This window comes from Pteropus medius, unplaced genomic scaffold, assembly GCF_902729225.1.
Source record: "Pteropus medius unplaced genomic scaffold, Ma_sr-lr_union100, whole genome shotgun sequence".
Taxonomy (NCBI): Eukaryota; Metazoa; Chordata; class Mammalia; order Chiroptera; family Pteropodidae; genus Pteropus; species Pteropus medius.
Genome location: NW_024353909.1, coordinates 1,308,883 through 1,330,556, shown reverse-complemented (window position 1 = coordinate 1,330,556; position 21,674 = coordinate 1,308,883). Strand labels below are relative to the sequence as shown.

Sequence of the window (21,674 nt, the reverse complement as noted above, 5' to 3'; positions counted from 1 at the left end):
TGTCTTTTTGGATATATATCTTTGTTTATTCCTTACTCTCATCATTTGTATGGCTTTTAAAAGGAAGCAGAGATAAACAAGTTCTTTCAGACTACGTTCAGTCAGAAACCCCTGTGAACACACAATGCAATATACAGATGATATATTCTAGCAGGGGTCCCCAACCCCCGCTACTGGTCTGCAGCCTGTTAGGAACCTGGCCGCACAGCAGGTAAATGGCGGGTGAGGAGTGAGTGAAGTTTCATCTGTGTTTGCAGCCACTCTCTGGCACTAGCATCACCACCTCAGCTCCACTTCAGATCATCGGGCATTAGATTGTCACAGGGGCACTGGTCCCTGGTGCCAAAAACATTGGAGACCGCTGTATTATAGAATTGTACACCTGAAACCTATATCATTTTATTAACTAATGTTACCCCAATAAATTAAAAAGTAGAGACCTCTGTTATTTTTAGGGTAGTCAAAAGAATCAAAATGTTAATCAACTATAAAATTCTAGGAACCAATATCCCATGAAGAATTCCAAAGAACTTAAGTAGATACTCTACCTTCAAGGATGTGGAGCTTAAGTCCTTACTCCTTAAGTGTGGGCTGCCCATAGTGACTTCCTTCCGATATGGAGGAGTATAGACAGTTCTTTCAGGAGAATAACTTTATAGTAATCTAATAAATACTACCTCAGTCTTGTGATCGAGGTCAACATCAACAGTCATAAATCTTATTGATAGTATATACCCTTGATATAATGTGATAAAAATAGCAATTTACCTCTGTAGTGTCCTCCCACCCAAACCTATAATCTCACTCTAAGAAAAATATAAAATTCCAATAGAGGGCAGCCTACAATGTACCTGAATAATACTCCTCAAAGCTATCAAGGTCATCAAAAACGAAAGTCTAAGAAACTGTCACAGTCAAGAGGAGCCTAAGAAAACATGATGACTAAATGTAATGTAGGATCCTGGAACAGAAAATACAGGTAAAAACTGAGGAAACATAAAGTATGGATTTTAATTTTTTGGACTTTAGAGGAAACTGGGTGCTGTACGTATGGGAACTCTGTACTATCTTTACAATTTTCTTATTGTAGATTTAAACTGTTTTAAAACTGTTCTAAAGAATAAAGTTTATTTAAAGCATTTCTATGAAACCAATAAACACTGGCAACTGAATCTATTTACGGAGAAAACAGGAGTGAATGGGGTTTTTGATTGTTAGTGATGTGGGCAACATTGGAATTCATCTCAAAATTCTACTTGGGAGTCCTACATAGTTCTTCAAAAAATTTGGCTAAGGTTGTTTGTCCAGACATAGCATGGCAAACCATCCTGAACCAACTTAGCCCTTCCTATGGCCCAGCATAATGCAAGATTCCCAGAAGGATGCAGAAGACCCAGCCTTCAGATAGTGTATAACCCATTAATGAAGACACTAAAATCAAATATATACACACACAAAATATATGATTATAGTATCTGCCTTGGGTTTAAACATTAAATAGTTTTCTGTATCTTACTCTATAACAATAAATAATCTGAGTATGTGCATATCTTCTTTAAAGTGAGGAATATTTCTTCTTTCCAAAGATATCTAGACTTGGCATAGAATAAAAAATGAGTATCTGCTTAGGTATACTTAGGCAGAACCCTTACAAAGAAATTACCGAGGCAGGCATTTTAAGGTCAGATAAATTGCAGAGGCCACAGTTGTCAGGATGTGTGTGTTTCAGACACCCAATTTGAACTAGCTTAACACAGAAAGCAAATTTATTGACTTATACATGAAAGGTCCAGAGGTAGAATTTCACCTTAAATGAGGGTCAATAGAGATGTCCAAACAGAACTGTACTAGTTTACATAAATGGTCCAAATTATAAACAAATCAGCTTTATTTCTTCCAAATATTTTCTAGGATGGACTAGTGGGTCTGTTTTTGTGCCACAATACTTAAAAATGAAGAGAAGCTGAGCTGAGGTACTGCCTTGTCATTTATTGAGTAAAACATAAGGCAAAGTATTTCATTGGGGGCAAGGCAGGGCTTAGGATGTGAGCTAAAGAAAAATCCAAAAGAAAAAATTAAAAAGATTCAGAACAGGAAAAGGGGTCAGAGTCTTGGAAAGACTCAATTTCCTTTGCTGTTCATGGTTTGGCTTCTCTCAACTTCTATCTCTATCTGTTCCTGATTAGATTTTGTGGGCAATTAAATCAAAGTAGACAGATTTGCGAGGTTTGTTTTTATTGTGGATATCATCCCATTGTTCTGTAAAGTAATGCCACCTGTTTCTAAAACTTAGATGAGGAAAGTACAAAAAAGATCCCAAAAGTAAGCTTCTATAAGGAAAAATAAAATTCAAACACATGGGCTTTTTCATTTTTCATTTTCCAGGTCCATGTGCTTCTAAAGTTAACATTACTGTTTCAGTCACAAAGATTAGGATCAGAAGGAAACAATAGGAAACTGCTTTGAGACTGGCACTGATGAATCAAAAATGCCATTTGTCACACTTGTAACAAACAGCATTTGTATTTGCATTATGCTGTGCTTTCTCCAATGAACTTGAATCATCTTTTCATGATACTGTATAACAATTCTGAAAGCTGAAAACAAGTTTCCAAATCTTGTGCTACATGCTCAAAGTAGATTTCCATTTCTCAGATTTCCAGGATTCATAGAGATTGGTTCAGAAGAGGCTAAGGGCAAGCCAACCAATGAACAATTCATTCTCATTAAAAATGATACATTTACATGTATAGGTCCAGGTTAAATCTTATCCAGGATCCCAGATTGGGTGAATTATGCAAGGCCTTCAGTGCCGCTTAAAGATTTCGATAGTCCTCAACTCTCTATCCTGTATGAGTTACCTTTTACCAAAAGTTGTTTCTAATAACAGTTCAAATTTAAATTCTCATTAACTGGCTTCAAGAAACTGTTTTGCAAGGGATGCTAGGGTCATTTAAACAAGTTATTTCTACTGAAGCAATGTGATTATCTTCAACAATAAGACTTCTAAGACTGGCTATTTTTCACTTATCTACTAATTAGGAAAATGATTACATTATTGATTGGTTCCATTTTGTTAATCATATACAGAAACATCTCTATATGGGAATCATTAGCAGAATCCATTGGGCATATTATTTATTTTGGCACAGCTAGAGCTTCGTTTTTACATAAAACCAACAGTGGAAATTGAATTTTAGGGCTAGATTTGGGTTTAAATACTAGCTCTCCTGTTAGCTGTGTGGTCTCAGGCAAGTCAACTGGCTCTATGAACCATTTGTAAAATTTGGATACCCCTCATCTACCATGTAAGAATCCTGCAAGGGAAGGATCAGAAATGTTTGTGGACTATCAAAGACACTGCATGGCACATAAATGATGGTATTACACCTGCATCCTCATGTTTCATCTCAAAGCAAATCTAGTCTCTCCTGAATCGTTCATAAAAGAATTAAGCTTTTTAAATGTTAATATATATGTGATTAAGCTGGGTGGGCCTGGACATACATGGTATAGATATGTGGCTACTTAAAGTTAGGTTACCAATGTTACCTACAATTACCAACAATTTGGTAGACTGTGGTATTTCTTACCTTAAATTTGCATAATTGGAGTTGCACTCTTCTACCTCAGCTTTTCAGGAAATCAACCAGGATTTGTCAAGCACCTGCCAGATACTCAGCCTCAGGAAGAACAGTGATATGAATTATTAGGATTGAAGACTAAACAAATTCAAATGCTACTAATAAGAATGGGATTATCCTTTCCTGTTAGTAACCCTCAATTCATGTGATAACCTAACAGCCAAGCCCTGATGAATGATGTCTCATTAGTAATGTTAGAAGGCTATCAGTAGGTATTAAAATTAATGAGAAAAATAATTTATTTCCCTTGTTTTATTAACAGTCACTAGAACTCCAATCTTGGTGTTTAATTTTCCCCAACAGGTTAGCAATTTCCAAGAAAAACAATCATTTGAAGACTGGCATTGCAGATAACAAAATATTAATACCTTGTACTGGCTTCTCTTTACCAGATGGTTTCAGTAAAAACAGAACTCCCAGCGTGCCTACCTGGTTGCCACTTCGCATGCATCAATACAGCAAAAGTCTTGATTTTTGTCTCTCATGATTCCAAATGAGCAACTCACTTCAAGGGAAGAGCTGCAGAAAGAATCTTGAAGAACTCCAGAACTTCCCACATTATGCTACACACAGTTATTAACGCAGATACAGGTGACTTTCATGCTTCTCAAAATCTTTTCTTCCAGAACACCTGAGGATTACAGAGCCAACAACTTCTACTTTAAGATTAAAAAAATACTTAAAAATTAAAAAAAAAAAATAACTGTAGTCAGGGTGAGGAAAGGAAAACAGTATCTTTATTGTGTGTAGTTCTAACAAACATTCACTATGCGCACATTCCAGCAGAAAGAGACAAAGATCTTTGTTCAAAATATGCTGAAATAAAGTAGGTAAACAAACTCCATTATTGAATACATGAAAGGAATGTTAACATTACTCATTCACAGTCAAGGGTGAAGTAAAAAGAAAGGAAGTTAAATAACCGTAGTAGTATTTCGCCAAAATAACAAATGTAGCATATAAATGTGGGCCAAGAGCAGCTCATAAAACTCACAAGAGTAAGATGCTAGATGAAGGGCAGGTAACTTAACGCCCTCTGCTTCTTGGAACCTCCTTCTGAGATCGCCCCACAAATTCTAAACCAGGCTCTTTCACAGCACAACAGCCGGATGTAACCAAACTTCTCATTACTTTCGTGATTATTTGGCCACTGAACGAGATGGTTAAAAAAGAATCAATTTCTTGTTGAGACAAGACATGTCTAAATCCATTTCTCCTAGGGAAGGAAGTAATGAACATTAACATTCTGCATTTTAATCTCCTAAAATTGGATTTAACCAGATAGCTAACACTTGAGATGTTCAGCACTAGATACCATGAGTAATGATGTAGCTGGCCTGAAAGCATTTTTCATTGCTCCACGTCAGAACTACATGAGTATAAACTCGACCAAGCTCTTATTTCACAACATATGCATTTATGACAACTGCTCAGAGAACTTTACACGCCCAAATAATAGGTCCCGATGGATTTTTGTTTCTGCTTAAGTGGTCACATAAGAACACAATATAAACTCTATTCCCATTACTTTCTTGTCTTTACAAACGTAGAAGCCATTTGGAAACCAAACAGGAGCTAAGAAAATTTGGAGACTCGGCACTAACATCCTTATTTTGGTGGCACAAATTTTCACTCATCTCCTCCTTTTGTGGTCCCCAGTCATTACGTGTACAGTATGGTGTGCAGCAGCAAGTAATCTTCCTTGGAAATAAACAAACAGCCCAGAGACCAGTGTTAGCGGGCACGGTCAGCCAACAGAGCCTGGCTCCACTTGCTCCAGAGGGGTTTTCATGACCTACCAATGTTGAGACTGTCAATAATTTGAGTCTACCTCTTAAAACAGAAGTCTTTTTTGATGGATTTGGCTAAAATACTGTGTTAATTTATTGTTCTAGAGAAACCTCTGCAAACTCTCACATAAGCTCTTTTACCTGGCTGTTTATGTAGGCAGCAGAATAATAGTAAATGGACCCAAAAGTGGTTTTTATAATATAAAGTGACATCACATTAGCGGTAGATCATAAGCAGCCCTGGGATTGGATGGATTTCATGGATGGTAGAGACAAAGTCTAAAAATCTTTTCCTCTGGCTCTGAGTAAAAACAAGTCCAGATATAAACAGGAAAAATCAGCCAATGTGAAATAGAAAAACACACCTTTGCATTGGTGTTTATGCTAAAAATACCAAAAACACCAATTTTATTTAAGATGATTGTTCTCTAATGTTTCTTATAAGCCAGATGTTTTTCATTCAATTTTGGAGACTGCCAATACACTTTTGATTGATCCAAGTTATCTTCTGGCTTAGTTTTAGGCTTGAATGTTCCCCTTCTATCTCAATGCTCCTTTGTTCTTTACTTCTACCCCAATGTAGCTGTAATCATGCAACCTATATTATGTCAATTATACCAATTCTTATTCAAGGCAACCCTTCCTTGTCTTCAGATGAAGGAGCATCAATAGTCACACCACTTTTGCTACACAATAACCAAAGTATTTTTTTTCCAGTAAATTATCTTAAAGTGGCATCATATAACACATACAAAACATTTTCTAATGATAAAAAGTTTGACTATATCCCTACCCCTCATATATAAAAGTCATCCAGAAATCAAAAAAAAATTACTTCATAAGGTCATATCCAAGCATGCAAATACAAGGGTAATATTATTTTGATGAATTCCGAATTCACTCAACTGCTAAATCACAGGATACAAGACCTGAGTTGAACTTTTTCTTAAATAGTTTGCCTGGGCAACTGGTTTGCTGGGCAGTTTCCTGTCTTGTCAAGTCCCTGGCAAGCAGGAATCGGGGAGGAGACACAGAGGAGTGAACATGGTCTTTCTTGAACCACACGGCTCCCTGCTGCATATGACAATGGCTCAGAAGAGACTGGTAATCCTCAAAGGAAAGGGAGAAAAATCACCACAGTTGTTAGTAGAAAACAGCCAGTGTACTGTCTCCTCAGGTACTTCCACAGGGAAAATAAAAGTAAAGGCAAATATGCCAAAGAAATTCCTGAACCAAAGAGAAACAGTAACATAATTCTAAGTAATAACCTACTCCTCAATGAAACACTCATTGAGGGAAAAAAAAATACCAGCTCTTTTTTTTTTCTTCAGTGGAAAAACGACAAAACCACAAATTGGAGTCATGGAGGTAAAAAACAGATAAAACGGAAAACATTCTTTTGTCATCATCCGCACCTTTCAAATGCCACTTGACTATGCAAGTTATTTTACAGGGCGAACAGAAGATCAAATACTGTATGTCTAATTCTAATCAATTTGGAGTCCCTTACTACTTTTGTTAAAACAAGGAATAAAAACTGTGCTAATCAATAAACAAAAAAGCAGTAAAAATCCCTGGTAAATCTCTACAGACATAAGCACAAATTTACATTTTACTAATATAAGATGGTTAGGAGGAAAAAAAAGAAAAAAGATGGCTAGAAATGGGCGCCAAACCAAAAAGTAAATGATGAAGTCTTTGGTGCTTTTTCTAAACTCCTGCCCTATAGTAGTATTTCTCAATATTTTTCAAAAGAAAGATTGCTATGAATTCACCCTATCATCCCAATTCATCTCTCCCTTTCCCTGTTCTCCATTCCAAGAAATAAAAGGGAAGCATCTCTATCCAGCACCACCTGGTGGACTTAGCAGGTGGCTAGAGTTACCTGTTACACTAGCTTAGGAGGATGGAGATAATCACATAGTTCTTTCTAGTTTTACCAAATATAAACAAGGAACAAGACCATTTGGCAGCTGTGGTTTACATCACAGGTATGCAACTTTACTTCATGAATTAAACCCCTTATGACAAATAACAGAATTAAGTCAGAATTAAAAAATACTAATATTTACTTTGAAAAAAGGAAAGCTTCAAAACCAGAATGTGCTGCCATGTTAAGAATGTCTAATGTGCAAAATATTGGAAAGCAGGCATTTTTACCAAAGGGCAAAGTCACTAGGACATATGGATTGCAATTATTAACAGAAAACTTTGTAATATAAAGGTGCTCATGGAAACATTGGCAAAGATTCATAACGATGAGCAGGTGCTTTTAGAGTAAGGCTCTGAGAAAGAAGGGCACTGTCCCCAGGTCTGAGGTGGATGTCTGTCCAACCATCTGGGCTCCAAGGGGGAAGAATACAAGTGGCAGGATTTGAGAACAGGGCACCGCTGGAGTCTCCAAACATGTCTCTAGTTTTCACTCCCAAGTAGATATGCTTTCCAGACTTCAACGAGGCCTCCTCAGGAGGATTTGCTTTCCGACGTGTAGTAGTAACGGTACAAGAAACCTAAGAGGATAGCACCTATGATGGGGAAAATCCAATACGACCAGCAACTAGAAGTTGGGGGGAAAAAAACAATAAAATAGTGAGCATTTTATACCAAATGTTTCCTATCTTTCAGCATCCTCATTTTAATATTTTTATGAGCAAAGAGTTTAGATTTACTGCTTTTACCACACAGTAATTAGAAATGAACAAATATTTAAATTGGAGTAACAACATTAAGTGATAATTTTTAAAAGATTAAAAACAGAATGTATCATAAGACACCAAAAAATATATGTATATACACACCAACATGTGTTTTTACAAAGGCATATAGTGGTTCTTTCTGGGTTATGGAATTATAGATAGTTTAAATTTTTCTTCTTTGTGCTCTGTTTTTCACATATTCTGCAATTAACATTCTTAAACCAAAAAAAAAGCCACCATTTCACATATACAATTGTAAAATTAGAAGCAATAACATCTAACACAACTATTGGCAATATATTTGCCTCACATGTATTTTTTAAATTTAATCCTCACAACAACCCTATGAAATAAATTCTACTATTATATATATTTTATACAAAGTTTTACATCCAAAAATCACAAAGTGAAGTTAGTGAAGCAGTCTGATTCCAAATCATCCTCTTAATTTCTAGTTAAATAAGAATGAACACACAGACAGGTGCACATGTGCACGCACACATACACACAGAGAATATGTTGACAGTTCTAATAAAGTTAGGTAAATGGCAGTTGGCTTAAAAAGTCCTGTATGAGACTTTCCTTAGGGGTTTCAGAATGTCATCATTCTCCTTGAAATAATTCTTCTCCAATAGAGCTTATTAGCACTGCTAGTTTTAAAGTGTAATTCTTCCATGATCCAAACGACTAGGCTGCCCCTCTACTTAAGACATGTGCAGCCTTGGTATTAAAAGGTTTTGAAGCCAATAAAGCCGGTTGAGGTTTAATAATAAAAATGATTCTTTTTGCCTAAACATGCCTAGCACTTTGTACATTTAAGTAAGGCAAAAGCTGTTCTGGACAAGTTTAGAGTATCAGCCAGGTAGCTTTGTTTAAAAAAAAAAAAAAAAAAAAAAGAAAAAGTGAGTTGGCATGTGCAACAGTAACGTGACACATGGGAACCTGGAAGTAATCTCCCCATAGAGTCATGAATTCAGAAATCTTGGAGCAACCACAAGAGACAAGAGAGTTCAAAAGCAGGATCCTTGAGAAAGCAATGAAGAGAAATTCTTTAGTACAAAAGACTGAGAATGGTTGACCACCAATCCTCACATAATCCTTCATGATACTTAACTGCCACTGAGAACAAGACCAGAGAAAATGCATTTATACTGCACCAAAGGAGATTAAGGTTCAACAACAACATCCTGGCCATACGACGAAAGAACTCTCTTCTTGGAGGCTCATCCAGGTTATTGCATGTAGTTGTAACTCATTAATTTTTATTGCTTTGTAGTAGTCTACTGTATGAATATACCAGAATGAATTAATTCATTCATTTTATTAATGAATGGTAATCTGGGTTATTTCCCATGTTTTAAGAGCTTGAATAATGCTGCTATCAACATTTTTGTATGTGCTTCCTGGTATACTTGTACGCACATTTCTCATGTACATCCCTAGAAATGGAATTGCTGGGTCAAGTATTCATATTGTCAAGCTTACTAGACAATGTCAAACTGTTTTTCAAAGTGATCGTACCCATTTATATTAGCCTAAGAATCTTGGTGATCTACTTCCTAAACAACTCTTCTGATTTCTAGAATTTTTAAATTTTGCCAATCTGCTAAGTGTGAAATACACCCTATGATTTTAATTCACATCTTTCTGATGACAAATGAAATTACACCTCTTTTTCATAGGCTTATATTTGTTTCCTTAAGGTGCTTAAGTCTTTTTCTCATATTCTACTGCTTTTAAATTGATTTGTAAGAATTCTTTACATATTCTGCATTATAATTCTTAATCAGTTTTATCTGTAGCATAAGTCTATTGCAAGCTTGTGGTTTGTGTTTCCAAATTATTTATGAAGCATTTAGCTGAGCGTAAAATAAATCCCTAATATTAAGGAAGCTGAATTTACTAACAGTTTCCTTCAAGTTTGCATTTTTCTAATATTCTGTCCATCACCTCAAATTAAAAAAGACATGATATTTTTATGGTGAAAAAAGACACATTTTCTCTCTCTGAATTGCATTAAGTGAGACATCAGAAAGATAAAATAGAGTGTTCCATATAATCTCTAGAAAGATTTTCACAAGCCAAGGACTCCATAGTCATCTCAAGTAGAGGCACTTAAAGGATGATAAATTCAAACCTTTCAGAGTTAATATTACTATATCACTGATATTACTGCAAAAGCCTTTTTGTAAGTAAACCTTTGAGAAAACCCAAATTCTTGAATATGACTGCAATATATAATTTTTTCTTCTGCAAAACAGTAATAGCACCTACCTTACAGAGTGGTTGTGAGGATTAAATGACATTTAAGTTTTAAGTGGAAGTTGCTTAGTTGAGCTGAGCTGAGCTGCAGAGACTAGGCTTGACTTAGTAACTGTTACTTGTCCATGCATACTAACCTTTTACTGAACGTGACTTTAATTTATGTCACAAGATTTAAAAATTACTCAAGGCATGAACTTTTGAGATTACTCAAAATGATTAAAACTGTAAAAATTAATTTTGCTAATACTAAGGAATTACTGAATTCACAATAATTTTGGCCAAAAAAGAACTAGCTGTCAAACTGTACTCTTAAGTTATGTCATACATGTATATTTATGGAAGAACCTCTTTTATTTATTTGTTTGTTTTTCATTACAGTGACATTGGTTAACGAAATCCAGTAAGTTTCAAGTATACGATTTAGCAGTAAGGCCCATATATATATATTACATTGTGTGTTCACCATCCATAGTTAGATTTCTTTTTATCACCACATATTTGACCCCTTTTACCCCATCTACCCCCTCACCCCATGGAAGAACCTCTTGCCGGACATTGTGTTGAGTGTAAGAAAGTGTGTTAAGGGGATACTAACCTTTTGCATGTGTTATTTTTCGAAGGCTCCTGAAGAAGATGCATATCAAAAAATGACAAACAAAAAGAATGAAGATTAACACAGTACATAAATCTTGGATATCTACATAAAATCTGTAGCTAATAAGAGAACTTCATCTTTCATGCAATTTGATGTTTACAAATCTACACGTGATGGGAGTACCAGGAATTCTATTTCTAATAATATACTGATATTCCCTAGTGAAGAACCATTAATGAAAGCATAGAGAAAGCACCTAAACATTTTTTAGATGTAAAAAATAATGCTATTGAAACAAACTATATTGAAATGAACTAATTTGCAGTCACAATGATACATCTGGTTCAGTTGGGCTTGCCACTGGCAGTAGCTAAGATTACATTTTCTGAAAACATTCTGAATAGAAATTCTTGTCTTATAATTTTTAGATTAACTATGAAATGCTCTGGAGCATGCAGATGATTGTTTTGTGGCCTATAGAAATGAAGTGGATTACTCTCTGAAATCATAATAATTATAATTAGTAACCTGAGGGCTTATTTCACAATGAAAAGGGGAAGAATGGAGTGAAGAAAAAGAAAATACCAAAATAATCTTAAAAACGAAATTTTGGCAATAAAAAGTAATGAAGTTCTGATATATGCCATAACGTGGAAAATTCTTGAAAACGTTAGGCTAGTGAAAGATACAACAGACCACATATTATAAGTCCATTTGTATGAAATGTTCAGAATAAATAAATGTTCAGAATAAATAAATTTAGAGGCAGAAAGCAGAGCACTAGTTCCCTAGGACTCAGGGGAAGAAGAGTTGAAGGAAAATTGAAAATGACTGCTAATGGTTTTGGGTTTCTTTTTGGAATGACGAAAATATTTCAAAATTGACTGATTATGGTTGTGCAGCCCTGTGAATATACTAAAAACTCTTGGCTTATACATCTTAAATAGGTAAACTGGATGAGATCTGAATTATATCTTAATAAAGCTGTTACTAATTTTTTTTAATTCAAATTAAGTAAATATCAAATAAAGTTATTGATTCTATTAATTAACTGTACAGTACAAAAGGCCTGCTAACTTATTGCCAGAGGACAATAACCCATTAACATAGATTACTGCTGCCTAAAATATCATCTTGGCCAATATGTAAAAGTACTCCAGGGTGTGAGCACAGATATTAACTCTGTTTAACCATCATTTTCAATAATCTCCAAGAATTTCCAAAAACCCTACATACTGGCCTACTTGAAGAACAGACCATGAAATGAGTTTTAATTTCATATATCCAAAATACTGTCATGCAAATGAATACATGCCCCAAACCTGAAAGAAATTAGCCTATAGGAAAGTAAAACTTCTAATAAAAAGTTTTAGATAAACCATATTAATATACTACTATATTTCCTTGAGACCTTGATGATTACTGTTATCTGAGACATATCTACCATAATAGTATTAATTCCACGTTTAGGAATACATCCTAATTAAAACATGTCAGAGGTCAATCTTTGAGAAATACAAGTGTTTCACAGATTTGGAAAGTGATGATGGCGTGTGCAACAAATTAATTTATAATGTTGCCTATAGTAGGCAAGAAATAATTGAATTACATCGAGAAAAGTCCATGGTCTTATATGCTTTATCAACATATACACAAATGATTTAAAGAACAAAAAACATAGTATTTTTTTAAAAAATGGGGTAATTTGAAAGGTTTACATGAAAGCACTATGGAGTTTACATATGTGTATTATGTAGCTTAATCTGTAATCACATTAAAAGCCAGATATATAGTTCATATAAATGGAGTCTCTAGATTTCAAAGCTTTCAACTGCTTTTACAACCAAAAGCCCTAGATGTGTGCTAACTAGCGAGCCTTAGACAATGTAGTGAACAAATTGAGAGAAGAAAGACAGAGAGATTACTGTTATCTGAGACATATCTACCATAATAGTATTAATTCCACGTTTAGGAATACATCTTAATTAAAACAGAGAATCAACACCATAAAATACTGAAATTTTAATAGTTTCTAATAAGCGATAAAAAATTAAAATATACATTTTTTTTAACCAAGTATTTCAACTTCTGTTTTAAGATCGATCTGTCTCCAGAGGCAAAAAGACCAACTTCCCTAAAACAGTGCAGTAAAGAGACAAGAAAGAAGCACATCCTCTCTTTGGGATACTGACAGCCAAGTAAATGCCAAACTACAGTGACTCCACTTTTAATCAACTATAATGAAAGAGTTATTTAAGACACTGCTCTTAGTAGCCAAGTACCTCAGCCAAGTACGGAAAAAAAGCCAAATAAGTTATTTTTAAATTTACAAAATTAAAAAGAAAAAAGTTCTGTTAACACAAAACCTTCCTTCACCTCTACCCTTCTGTTCTCTCTATACACAGTTCCCCAATGCTTATTTTCACTCCAAAGCTCTGGGCTGAATCTAACAGATGTTTAAGTAAAATTCCTACAGTTTATGACTGACTTTCACTTATCCCTTTGGGTGTTCAGGCATATCTGGCTGGTTATGTTCTCGCCTACATTTTAATTTACATGCAAGATTCTTGGTCAAGAGAACAGTGACTACACTCGATCTTTGACATGGAAAATAGTAACTGCAATACTATCTGATTTTAGTTACAAGACAGCAGCTCAAATCCAGATTTTAGCAAAAGCCTTACCAAGTAATTAATATGCATGTTTCTTTATCCTCCAAGGAGTTTGCAATACATTTCCAAACAACCAAACTGTTTTAAGTCTACTCTGCTTTTAGTTCAAAATTAACAGAAATTAACTGTTTAAATAAATTGGTTCCTAAAGTTCAAGGTTCATTAAAAGCTTTAATTCCCTCATAAAATAAATAATATATTAATATACATATAAATACTAAATCTGAACTTTGTAGAATATAAGAAAATAATATTTCATAACATCCAAGTAAACTTTTCATAAAACGGCTCATAACTGAAATTATGTCTAAGACCTTCAAGCTCAATGCTAAATCAATTTCCTCACTTATAAAATAAAAGGCTCAGACAAGATGAACTTGAACTCTAAAGTCATATTCAATTAACTTAAAACTGTTTTTGACCCCAGGGAATTTTAGCAAAACCTACAAAAGCAGCTTTCTAAAGATTAGAGAGAAGGAAATGCTATTCTCTCATGTCTAAAAGACTGAAGGAACACTACTATGTGTAGATTTTTCTATCCTACACCAGGTATATAAAGATGTGTTTTTCCAGATATTATTCTAGAGGCACTGTGCCATAAGTACTGACCCTCTTTAATACTAATAAAAGAATAATAAATAAATGTCATAATTGGCAAATATATGGGAGGGAACTTGGAGTCAGTAGGTATGGTTTCACTATGCAACCCTGTTTATAGAAAACAAGGGAGAATGCACGCTTGAAAATGGTGTTACTTTGTCACTAGGACATAAACACAGGAAACAATGTGCCAGAATTATGATTACGGTGCTTAAAATACATAGACATGTCATTATAAAAGTACTTTCAGCCTAAATAGTTTATATTTAGACTTTCAAAGGTTTAAATGAAAGAGAAATATATTATAATGTATATAAGGAACTTATGTTTCGATTTCTAAATTGTATGTTTGCTATTCCATGAAGATTCAAGTAATTAAAATTAGAAACAGTGGATTTTTAAGCCATAGGACACCTTAACGAATATTTGGGTGGTCTGGTACTTTTTACAGCTTTTTATTTAGAACATGTTGGTATCCACGTGGCCAGTAACTTATGAAAACAATGTGAGAACTTTTGGTTTCAAACACTACTAGAAAGGATTTTTCTCCCATAATAAAATGGACTTTAATAACATGATCTATCACCATATGAATTTTAGTATCAGATTCATCTTATGACCTGAAAAGTTTGAGTATTGAAAGTACATGATTTCAACATTTTATAGTCCCAACTATGACACAACCATATGGTATGAATCTTGAAGACAGCCTTCTCATGAAGGCTCCAATGTACTAAAATTTCTTTCTGGATGAGAATACAGTTTAACAGTTACTGTCTTGTAAAGGATATATTCCTAGAGTCAGCCCAGTCATGAAAAAAATATTTCCCTAAAAATAAGGGCAAAATTTGAGGATGAAAAGTATCCTCTAAAATAAATTTCTATACAACTCTCTCAAGAACTCATTATGATATGATATATGACATCACTGAAGAAAAAAATTAAAATGCTAATAAAATGATTTTTACTGGAACCTAAGAAATGAAAAACTTGTTATAACATTGAAGGGCTAATTTAAAAAGAATGTTATCTTGTCCTTCTGACACCAAAACAACATTTCTAAATAGAGCATTTACAAGGAGAAGACATTAATCCTTGAGATCTCTCAGAGAGGGTATTTTGTCTTTCAAGATGATTTTGCCATTACATTCTATGCTTTATTTCAGATGATTATATTACAAAATATAAATGTTAGACAAAAACAGGGAAGAAAGAAGTAACCTGACAAAATTCTTCAATAAATGGCAATCACTACTCATCTAAACTGACTCCTCATTCCAAACTTTAATAATTACATTGTAAGTATGATAGGAATATTAAATGATTCCTAAAAGGAAATTTTTACCATATAACCAACTACATTACATAATTATAAACAATGTATTCTTTTTAGTTTCCCCTCATAAGGGAAAGTAAACTGAATGTTATATACGTATAATACATTATGTATGTGTAATAGAAAACTGTATAACAAAAGTATCATCTGGGAGGAGAAAATGTCTCTGCCTTTAAATGTTAACATATAGATTGCTTCTAATATATGTGAAATTTATTAGATTTCAAAAGTTAAACTGAAGTTTTAGAATGAATTTAGAAAATAGGTTAAGTCTTTACGGAGACAATCTTATTTGTTTTTAAAAAACCATAACAAATCCTGTTGTTGTCTGTCTTCTGTTTGGGGTGGGAAGGGAAAGAGTTTTAAGTAGGGAAGAGTTATGGAGCTGCAGGAGGAGGAGAAGGAGAGAAATAAAGAAACAGAGAGGAAGGAAAAGGAAAATGAAAACTCTGTCCCACGGGTAGAAGACACACCTTAATTAGGCTTTAAAAAATCACTTCTTCATAGAGGTTCAGAAACCCTTACCCAAAAGAAGTATTAATGAAATGAACTTTATATCCATGTCTTTGTGGTGAATATTTAAACCAGAGACAAAAAATTTTAAAAAGAGACACCTATACAGAAGTGCCTATTTAAAACCTCTGTAAGAAGTAAATCTGAGGGATCAAGAATTTCTTTTTGGAACTGAAACTAGGTTAACTACAGCTCTATGACAGCCTATGTAGGTGGTCCTGAAACTTTTCCAAAAGGCTTTGCTTGCCTGATCTGCCTGAAGTGCAGCAGTGTGACTGCAAACGCTCTGTCGCCAGACTCTACTTACTGGAGGCTGTCCTTTGGGTACAACATTCGTGAGGAAAACGAGCCTTGAAAACACTGCCTTTAATCACTGTTCAACCCAGGCAGGGACCAAACTGCATTTGGAGACTTCTGAATTATTACAGAATTTGGTGAGCTGAAAGAGTTTCTTTTTATTTATTTCTTACCAAAAGTCGAAGGCTCAACAGTTTTAACTTAGCTGAGACATCTCTAGTTCTTTGGCCTATTGAAGGCAGGCAGTGCTTTTCACAGAGGAGATTAAAGTTCCCTAAGTTTTCAAATGAAAAGACAGACATATCATTCAGCAAAAAGTCTGGTGCTTGGCTACCTGGGTTACTTTAAATGCAGATTCCCAAGTCCCACCTCCAGAGATTATGAAGAGTAGTAATGGAAGCCCAGGAAATACATATTTCAGAAAATATGCTAAGGGATTCCAATATAGGTGGCATGAGGAACAGAATTTCAAAATCACCACTCTCCATTCCTAAGAATGGTCCTACCTACACGCTGTGTTACCAGGGAAGAAAAGCAGAAACAAGAAGCAATTTGTAGACTCCTAGACATTATAATTCCACAAATATTTTTTCTATTATTTTAACATAAAGGGTACTCTCATAATTGCTGTACAGAAGTAGGTTATGGCTCCGAGATACAAAGTGCATCTCCTGTACAAATGGAAATATTCCTTGAATCAAATGTTGACCTCTGATAGTAATGCTTTCCGGACATGTTCAATAAGCAAGGTCAAGCTTAGTTCAAATTTTCTCTTAATTAAACAAGTGAGGATTCAAGAGTAGGTAGTACAATGTTAGGAGGGGAGGACAAACAAACTGACAGTGCTCACAAAGCACTTAAAGAGCCATTTCAGCCCCCTTCATAAATAGTTCATCAGTTCAGAGTAGCAGTGTGGCGAGACAGAATTTACACAAACACTCGATTGCAGAGCAACAGATGGCAGACACTGTCAAGCAATGTCATGTTGAAAGAATTCTTGTGTCTAGGCCAACTTTAACTGCTGTGTCAAACGTGTTCAATAATTTCAGCTCAGTGAGGAAAAGGAAGCAAGAAGCTAGAAGGAGGAAAAGGGGAAGGAAGATCACCTCCATCATGTTCTAGGTAGCAACTAAATTGTCCCTCTAAATCAGAGGGTAGTATAACAGCTATCTGAAGGACAGAAGTCAAGGAAAATTGTGAGGGAATAAGGGAGATGAACTATCCAACTTGTGGGAAGCAAAAAGGCTTTCATGTTTTCTTTCTGGTACGTCACGCAGTGTACATTCAGGTTTTCAGATATTTAATCTTTTGTTTCTGCTGTATCACTGAGTAAATGGGAAAGGTGTAGGCCCATTTGAGCCAAATGATAAAAGACTTAAATCTGGAAAACAGGGACAGAAAGTCCTGCTCTAGTCAATTACTTCAGTTTAGAATTCCTTCTAAGACCTCTAAGAGAAAATCAACGTTCTGATTCTTCTTTCAACACAGAAGCAATTATTATCACCTGTACTATTCAATCTTAGAATAAACACTTTTCTACAACTGAACCCATAAACTAATTTCTTTCAAAACCATATGGGGCATGGCTTTAGAGAGTCAATTTTTAAAAAAGCAAACAGAAGCATGAGCAAAATGTTTCCTACTGTTTAAGACTCAGCTATTCTTTTTCCCTCAGATGATACTGAGCCCGAATTCCTGAGAAATAGGATTTTTGCTTGGCGTGGGGGGTAAGTAAACACTTCTCTTATTAAGATAATTTTTTAAAAATTCTAATTCGAGTAAATAGAAATATAAACACTTAAAACACACAAGAGGAACAGATGACTTCTTACCTTACTACCACTTTCAGGTTTAAGGTCATTCTGTTAAAAAAGGAAAACAATATTTTAAGACATAGCTAAATGACCTCTCACTATATGTTTATTTCCAACCTTGGAACCTGAAACTACATTCTGGTCGTAGTGAACTCCCTGAGAGATGTCAAGGTCTGTAGAAGGGTCCTGTCCCCCACCTCCAACCCCATCCCCGACTCTGAGCATTTCAGGGTCCCTTGTTAGAATGCTATGGTTTAAAAAGTTCATAGTTACCATCTTTCTTAAAGGAATTTGGAAGAATACCAAACGACTATATTAGGTAGAAATGTTATTAACTGCATTACAAAAATCAATCAATTAAAAAAAAAAAAAATCCAAAATCAGTTTCCTTAGCTTTCAGAGATACTACATGTGTTGCTTTGCAAACAAAAAGCTCTATCTTAGCACACAGTAAGGCTAGATGGCTTTGGAGAAAATTTAGCCTGATGGCTAGGTTGAACAAATTTCCATGGTTCTGTGGCTGCTGGGGAGCTTTCCACTCCAGACGCACTCCTAGCTCAGTTCATTCTTACCGGATGCACATCGCCAATATAGTATTGTTTTAGCATTTCTCTGGCATCAGAGGAGTGGCCTACGTCTTCGAAGCTTTCACTTGCATCTGCACCAGCTTGTTCCAACAGAACCTCTTCTCCGCCAGGATGCTATAAGAAAAAGATATTTCCTGAACAGAGCATGCTCTGAAAAGCAAACCAACATAAGTTACTTTCCCCTCCTCTCTCTTCTATTTTCTCCCTTCAATGCAAGGAATGGAACGTCGTATGCCACCTGATAGGATGCAGTGGGAAGAACACAACATAACTTCTGTGATATTCTGGCCCAAAATGCACAACGTGGGTATAATTCTGAAGAAACCTGGGGCAACTGCAAATTGGCAGTCTACAAAATGACTGACCTGTGATCTCCAAAAATATCAAAGTCATAAAAGACAGACCGAAGAATTACTCCAGACTGAAGGAGGCTAGAGAGACAAGACAATTGGGAACAACATGTGTTCCCGTGGTTGATTTCTTTTGCCAACATTATTGAGACAGCTACAGAAACCTGAATGGAAACTCTGGGCAAAGGGTGTATGAAATCCTGTATTCTCCTGTTGCAACTTTTCTGTAAGTTAGAAATGGTTTCAAAAGAAGTTAAATAAATAATATCAAAATAACTACTTCCATAACTAGGAAGTAAATTTTTTCTATAACTTACAAGTTATAGAAAGTTATGACCTTGGACAAGTTATTAAAAAATTGAGGTATTTTTGCTTATTTGTAAAATGGAGATAACGAGTACCTATCTTAACTACTATTATACAAAATAAGGATAAGAAAAGTGAGAAAGAGAGACGTGCACTTCGTATAATATGCTATCATCTACGATTTTAAAAAGCAGATACACATATGTGCACATATGCATAAAATCTCCCTGGAAACACTGCAAGGAACATGGTAGCTGGCAGACAGGGGAGAGGGAAGACTTTAAACTACATACTCTTTTGAAACTGTTTTATCAAGTAAAGTATTACCTATTCAGAAAATAATTCTTTTTTAAAGTTACATTTAGCAAGTTCCTTACCTAAACATTCAATAAACATTTATTTAAAACTAGTAAATTTAGAATTATTTGACATATCAAATTTGTATTTCTGAAATCAAGCAATACTTTAAAATAGTTTCTTTTTATAACCTTTTAAGCAAGACTAAGATGATCATCCTGTCTTACAGATGAATTCAACTGAAGCACAAAAACTCTTAACTATAATCTCCCAGTTATGCCACTTGTCTATGAGCTCACTGAGGATAAGAATTTCCATTTTGTCTCCAAAACAGTCTCCAGCCAGTGGGTGGGTCTTCCATCCCAGAATTTAAGCATGCTGTTTTAAAGCAAGATTAAGATAGCCGCCAATTATCTGTTATTACATTTAAAAACTCTCAGCCGTGTTAAGCCATTATTTTTGGAACTGTGTCCCAATTTCCTCTTTGCACCTAAGCTATGGTTTTTTCTTTATGACATATCCCAACTATTATGTTGCCTTTCAAAATAAAGGATAACAAAACTTTTTAGTAGCGTGAGATATTTCAGGGAACGGTTGGATTTATGACTTCCCACGCAGCTTTTTCTATGACCAAGTATTTCATTTTCACCCATCTCTTACCGCTGATAAACAAATTATAACAGAAATAAATACCATTAACATTTTAGTGTGTAAAATTCCATTGTTTTCCCAAAATATTCATTCAATCACTTCAAACATTATTCTATACTTTTAATTTAGTATTTACTATTTTAAGTACTAGGCAGTGATAAATACAGTAAATACTGTTTTATAGCCTACTTTTTTTCACTGAGGCAAGGGGGGCGGGGTCAAAAAAAAACAAAACCCTACATTTAGTAGCCCTCACTCTAAAATGTGGTCTTAACAGACGGTTTAGAGAGAACATGCAAAAAAAGATTTCAAAGACTCCTTGGTTCCCGTTTTAGAATTCTATAAACTTCGAATATTCTTATTTAAAATCAAATGTAGCCCCGCTAGAGGCAGTGCACTTAGGCCTGAGGCCACAGTAGACCCTGGACCAGTCCTGGACCAGATAATTCCCAGGCTGAGGGGCAGGAGGCCCTGAGGAGAACCTCCCAAAAAAGCCCAGTGCCTGTGGGAGAAGCCCTGGAGCCTTTGCCTGGCTGGCTCTCAGTGAAGATGGGTGCGCGGGAGCTGCTCAACTCCAACATCAGGTTCTGAGTGGATCTGTCCAACTTTCTCATCACCTTTGTGGGAATAACCCACCACTGTGTGCCCGTCCTACTGCAAAGCGATAGGATGCTCAATCAGAACCAAGTATCTGATAGGTCCTAATTCGAAGCACAGTAAGAGAAAATGGAAATTATATTCTCAAATAGTCCTTCTTGATAACCCAAAGGATAGATTTTTCCAAAAAAAGGGGAAACAGTACCACCTTCTATAACTAATGGTACTATGCACACAGACATTATGAAAGGGAATGTAACAAATGTCCTCCCTATGATTCTTATTGATGGATGGATCAACACGACATTCTCAGGCTTTGTCACAACCAAAGTCTTACTTCCACTGACCTTATTTTAAGCCTATGCTACAGCAAGTCGCAGGGTGCCATTTCTGTATCAAGAGGTAGATATAATTTGCATACTGAGTACTGTAATCAAAAACAAATGACTCTTGATTCTACAAATTAAACCACCTAGTTTCTCTTTAAAAGACAAATCAAATGTAAAAAGTAAAAATGGAGAAGTCAAAATAAGATCTATGTATTATACCCATGTCAACATCCTGGTTGTGATATTGTACTCATTTTGCAAAATGTTACCATTTTGGGGAAAAAACAGGTAAAATGTACAAGAAATTTATTATTTCTTCTTTTTTTTTTTTTTTT

General features: G+C 35.1%; 1 protein-coding gene across 3 annotated transcripts in view; it reads right to left on the bottom strand.

Annotated features, from left to right (window-relative positions):
* Window positions 1-4,359: 4,359 nt before the first annotated feature.
* CYB5B (cytochrome b5 type B) overlaps window positions 4,360-21,674 on the bottom strand; it is a 24,208-nt gene continuing 6,893 nt past the window's right edge. Inside the window, exons 2-5 of one of the 3 annotated variants that reach the window (XM_039851906.1) lie at window positions 18,795-18,923; window positions 18,241-18,270; window positions 10,991-11,019; window positions 4,360-7,991 (exon numbers count right to left, since the gene is read on the bottom strand). In XM_039851906.1, the coding sequence (XP_039707840.1) occupies window positions 7,898-7,991; window positions 10,991-11,019; window positions 18,241-18,270; window positions 18,795-18,923 (282 nt within the window). In that variant the 3' untranslated portion in view covers window positions 4,360-7,897. Of the gene's footprint in view, window positions 7,992-10,990; window positions 11,022-18,237; window positions 18,271-18,794; window positions 18,924-21,674 lie in introns of all 3 variants that reach the window. The other 2 variants (XM_039851908.1, XM_039851907.1) reach the window with 2 other exon arrangements.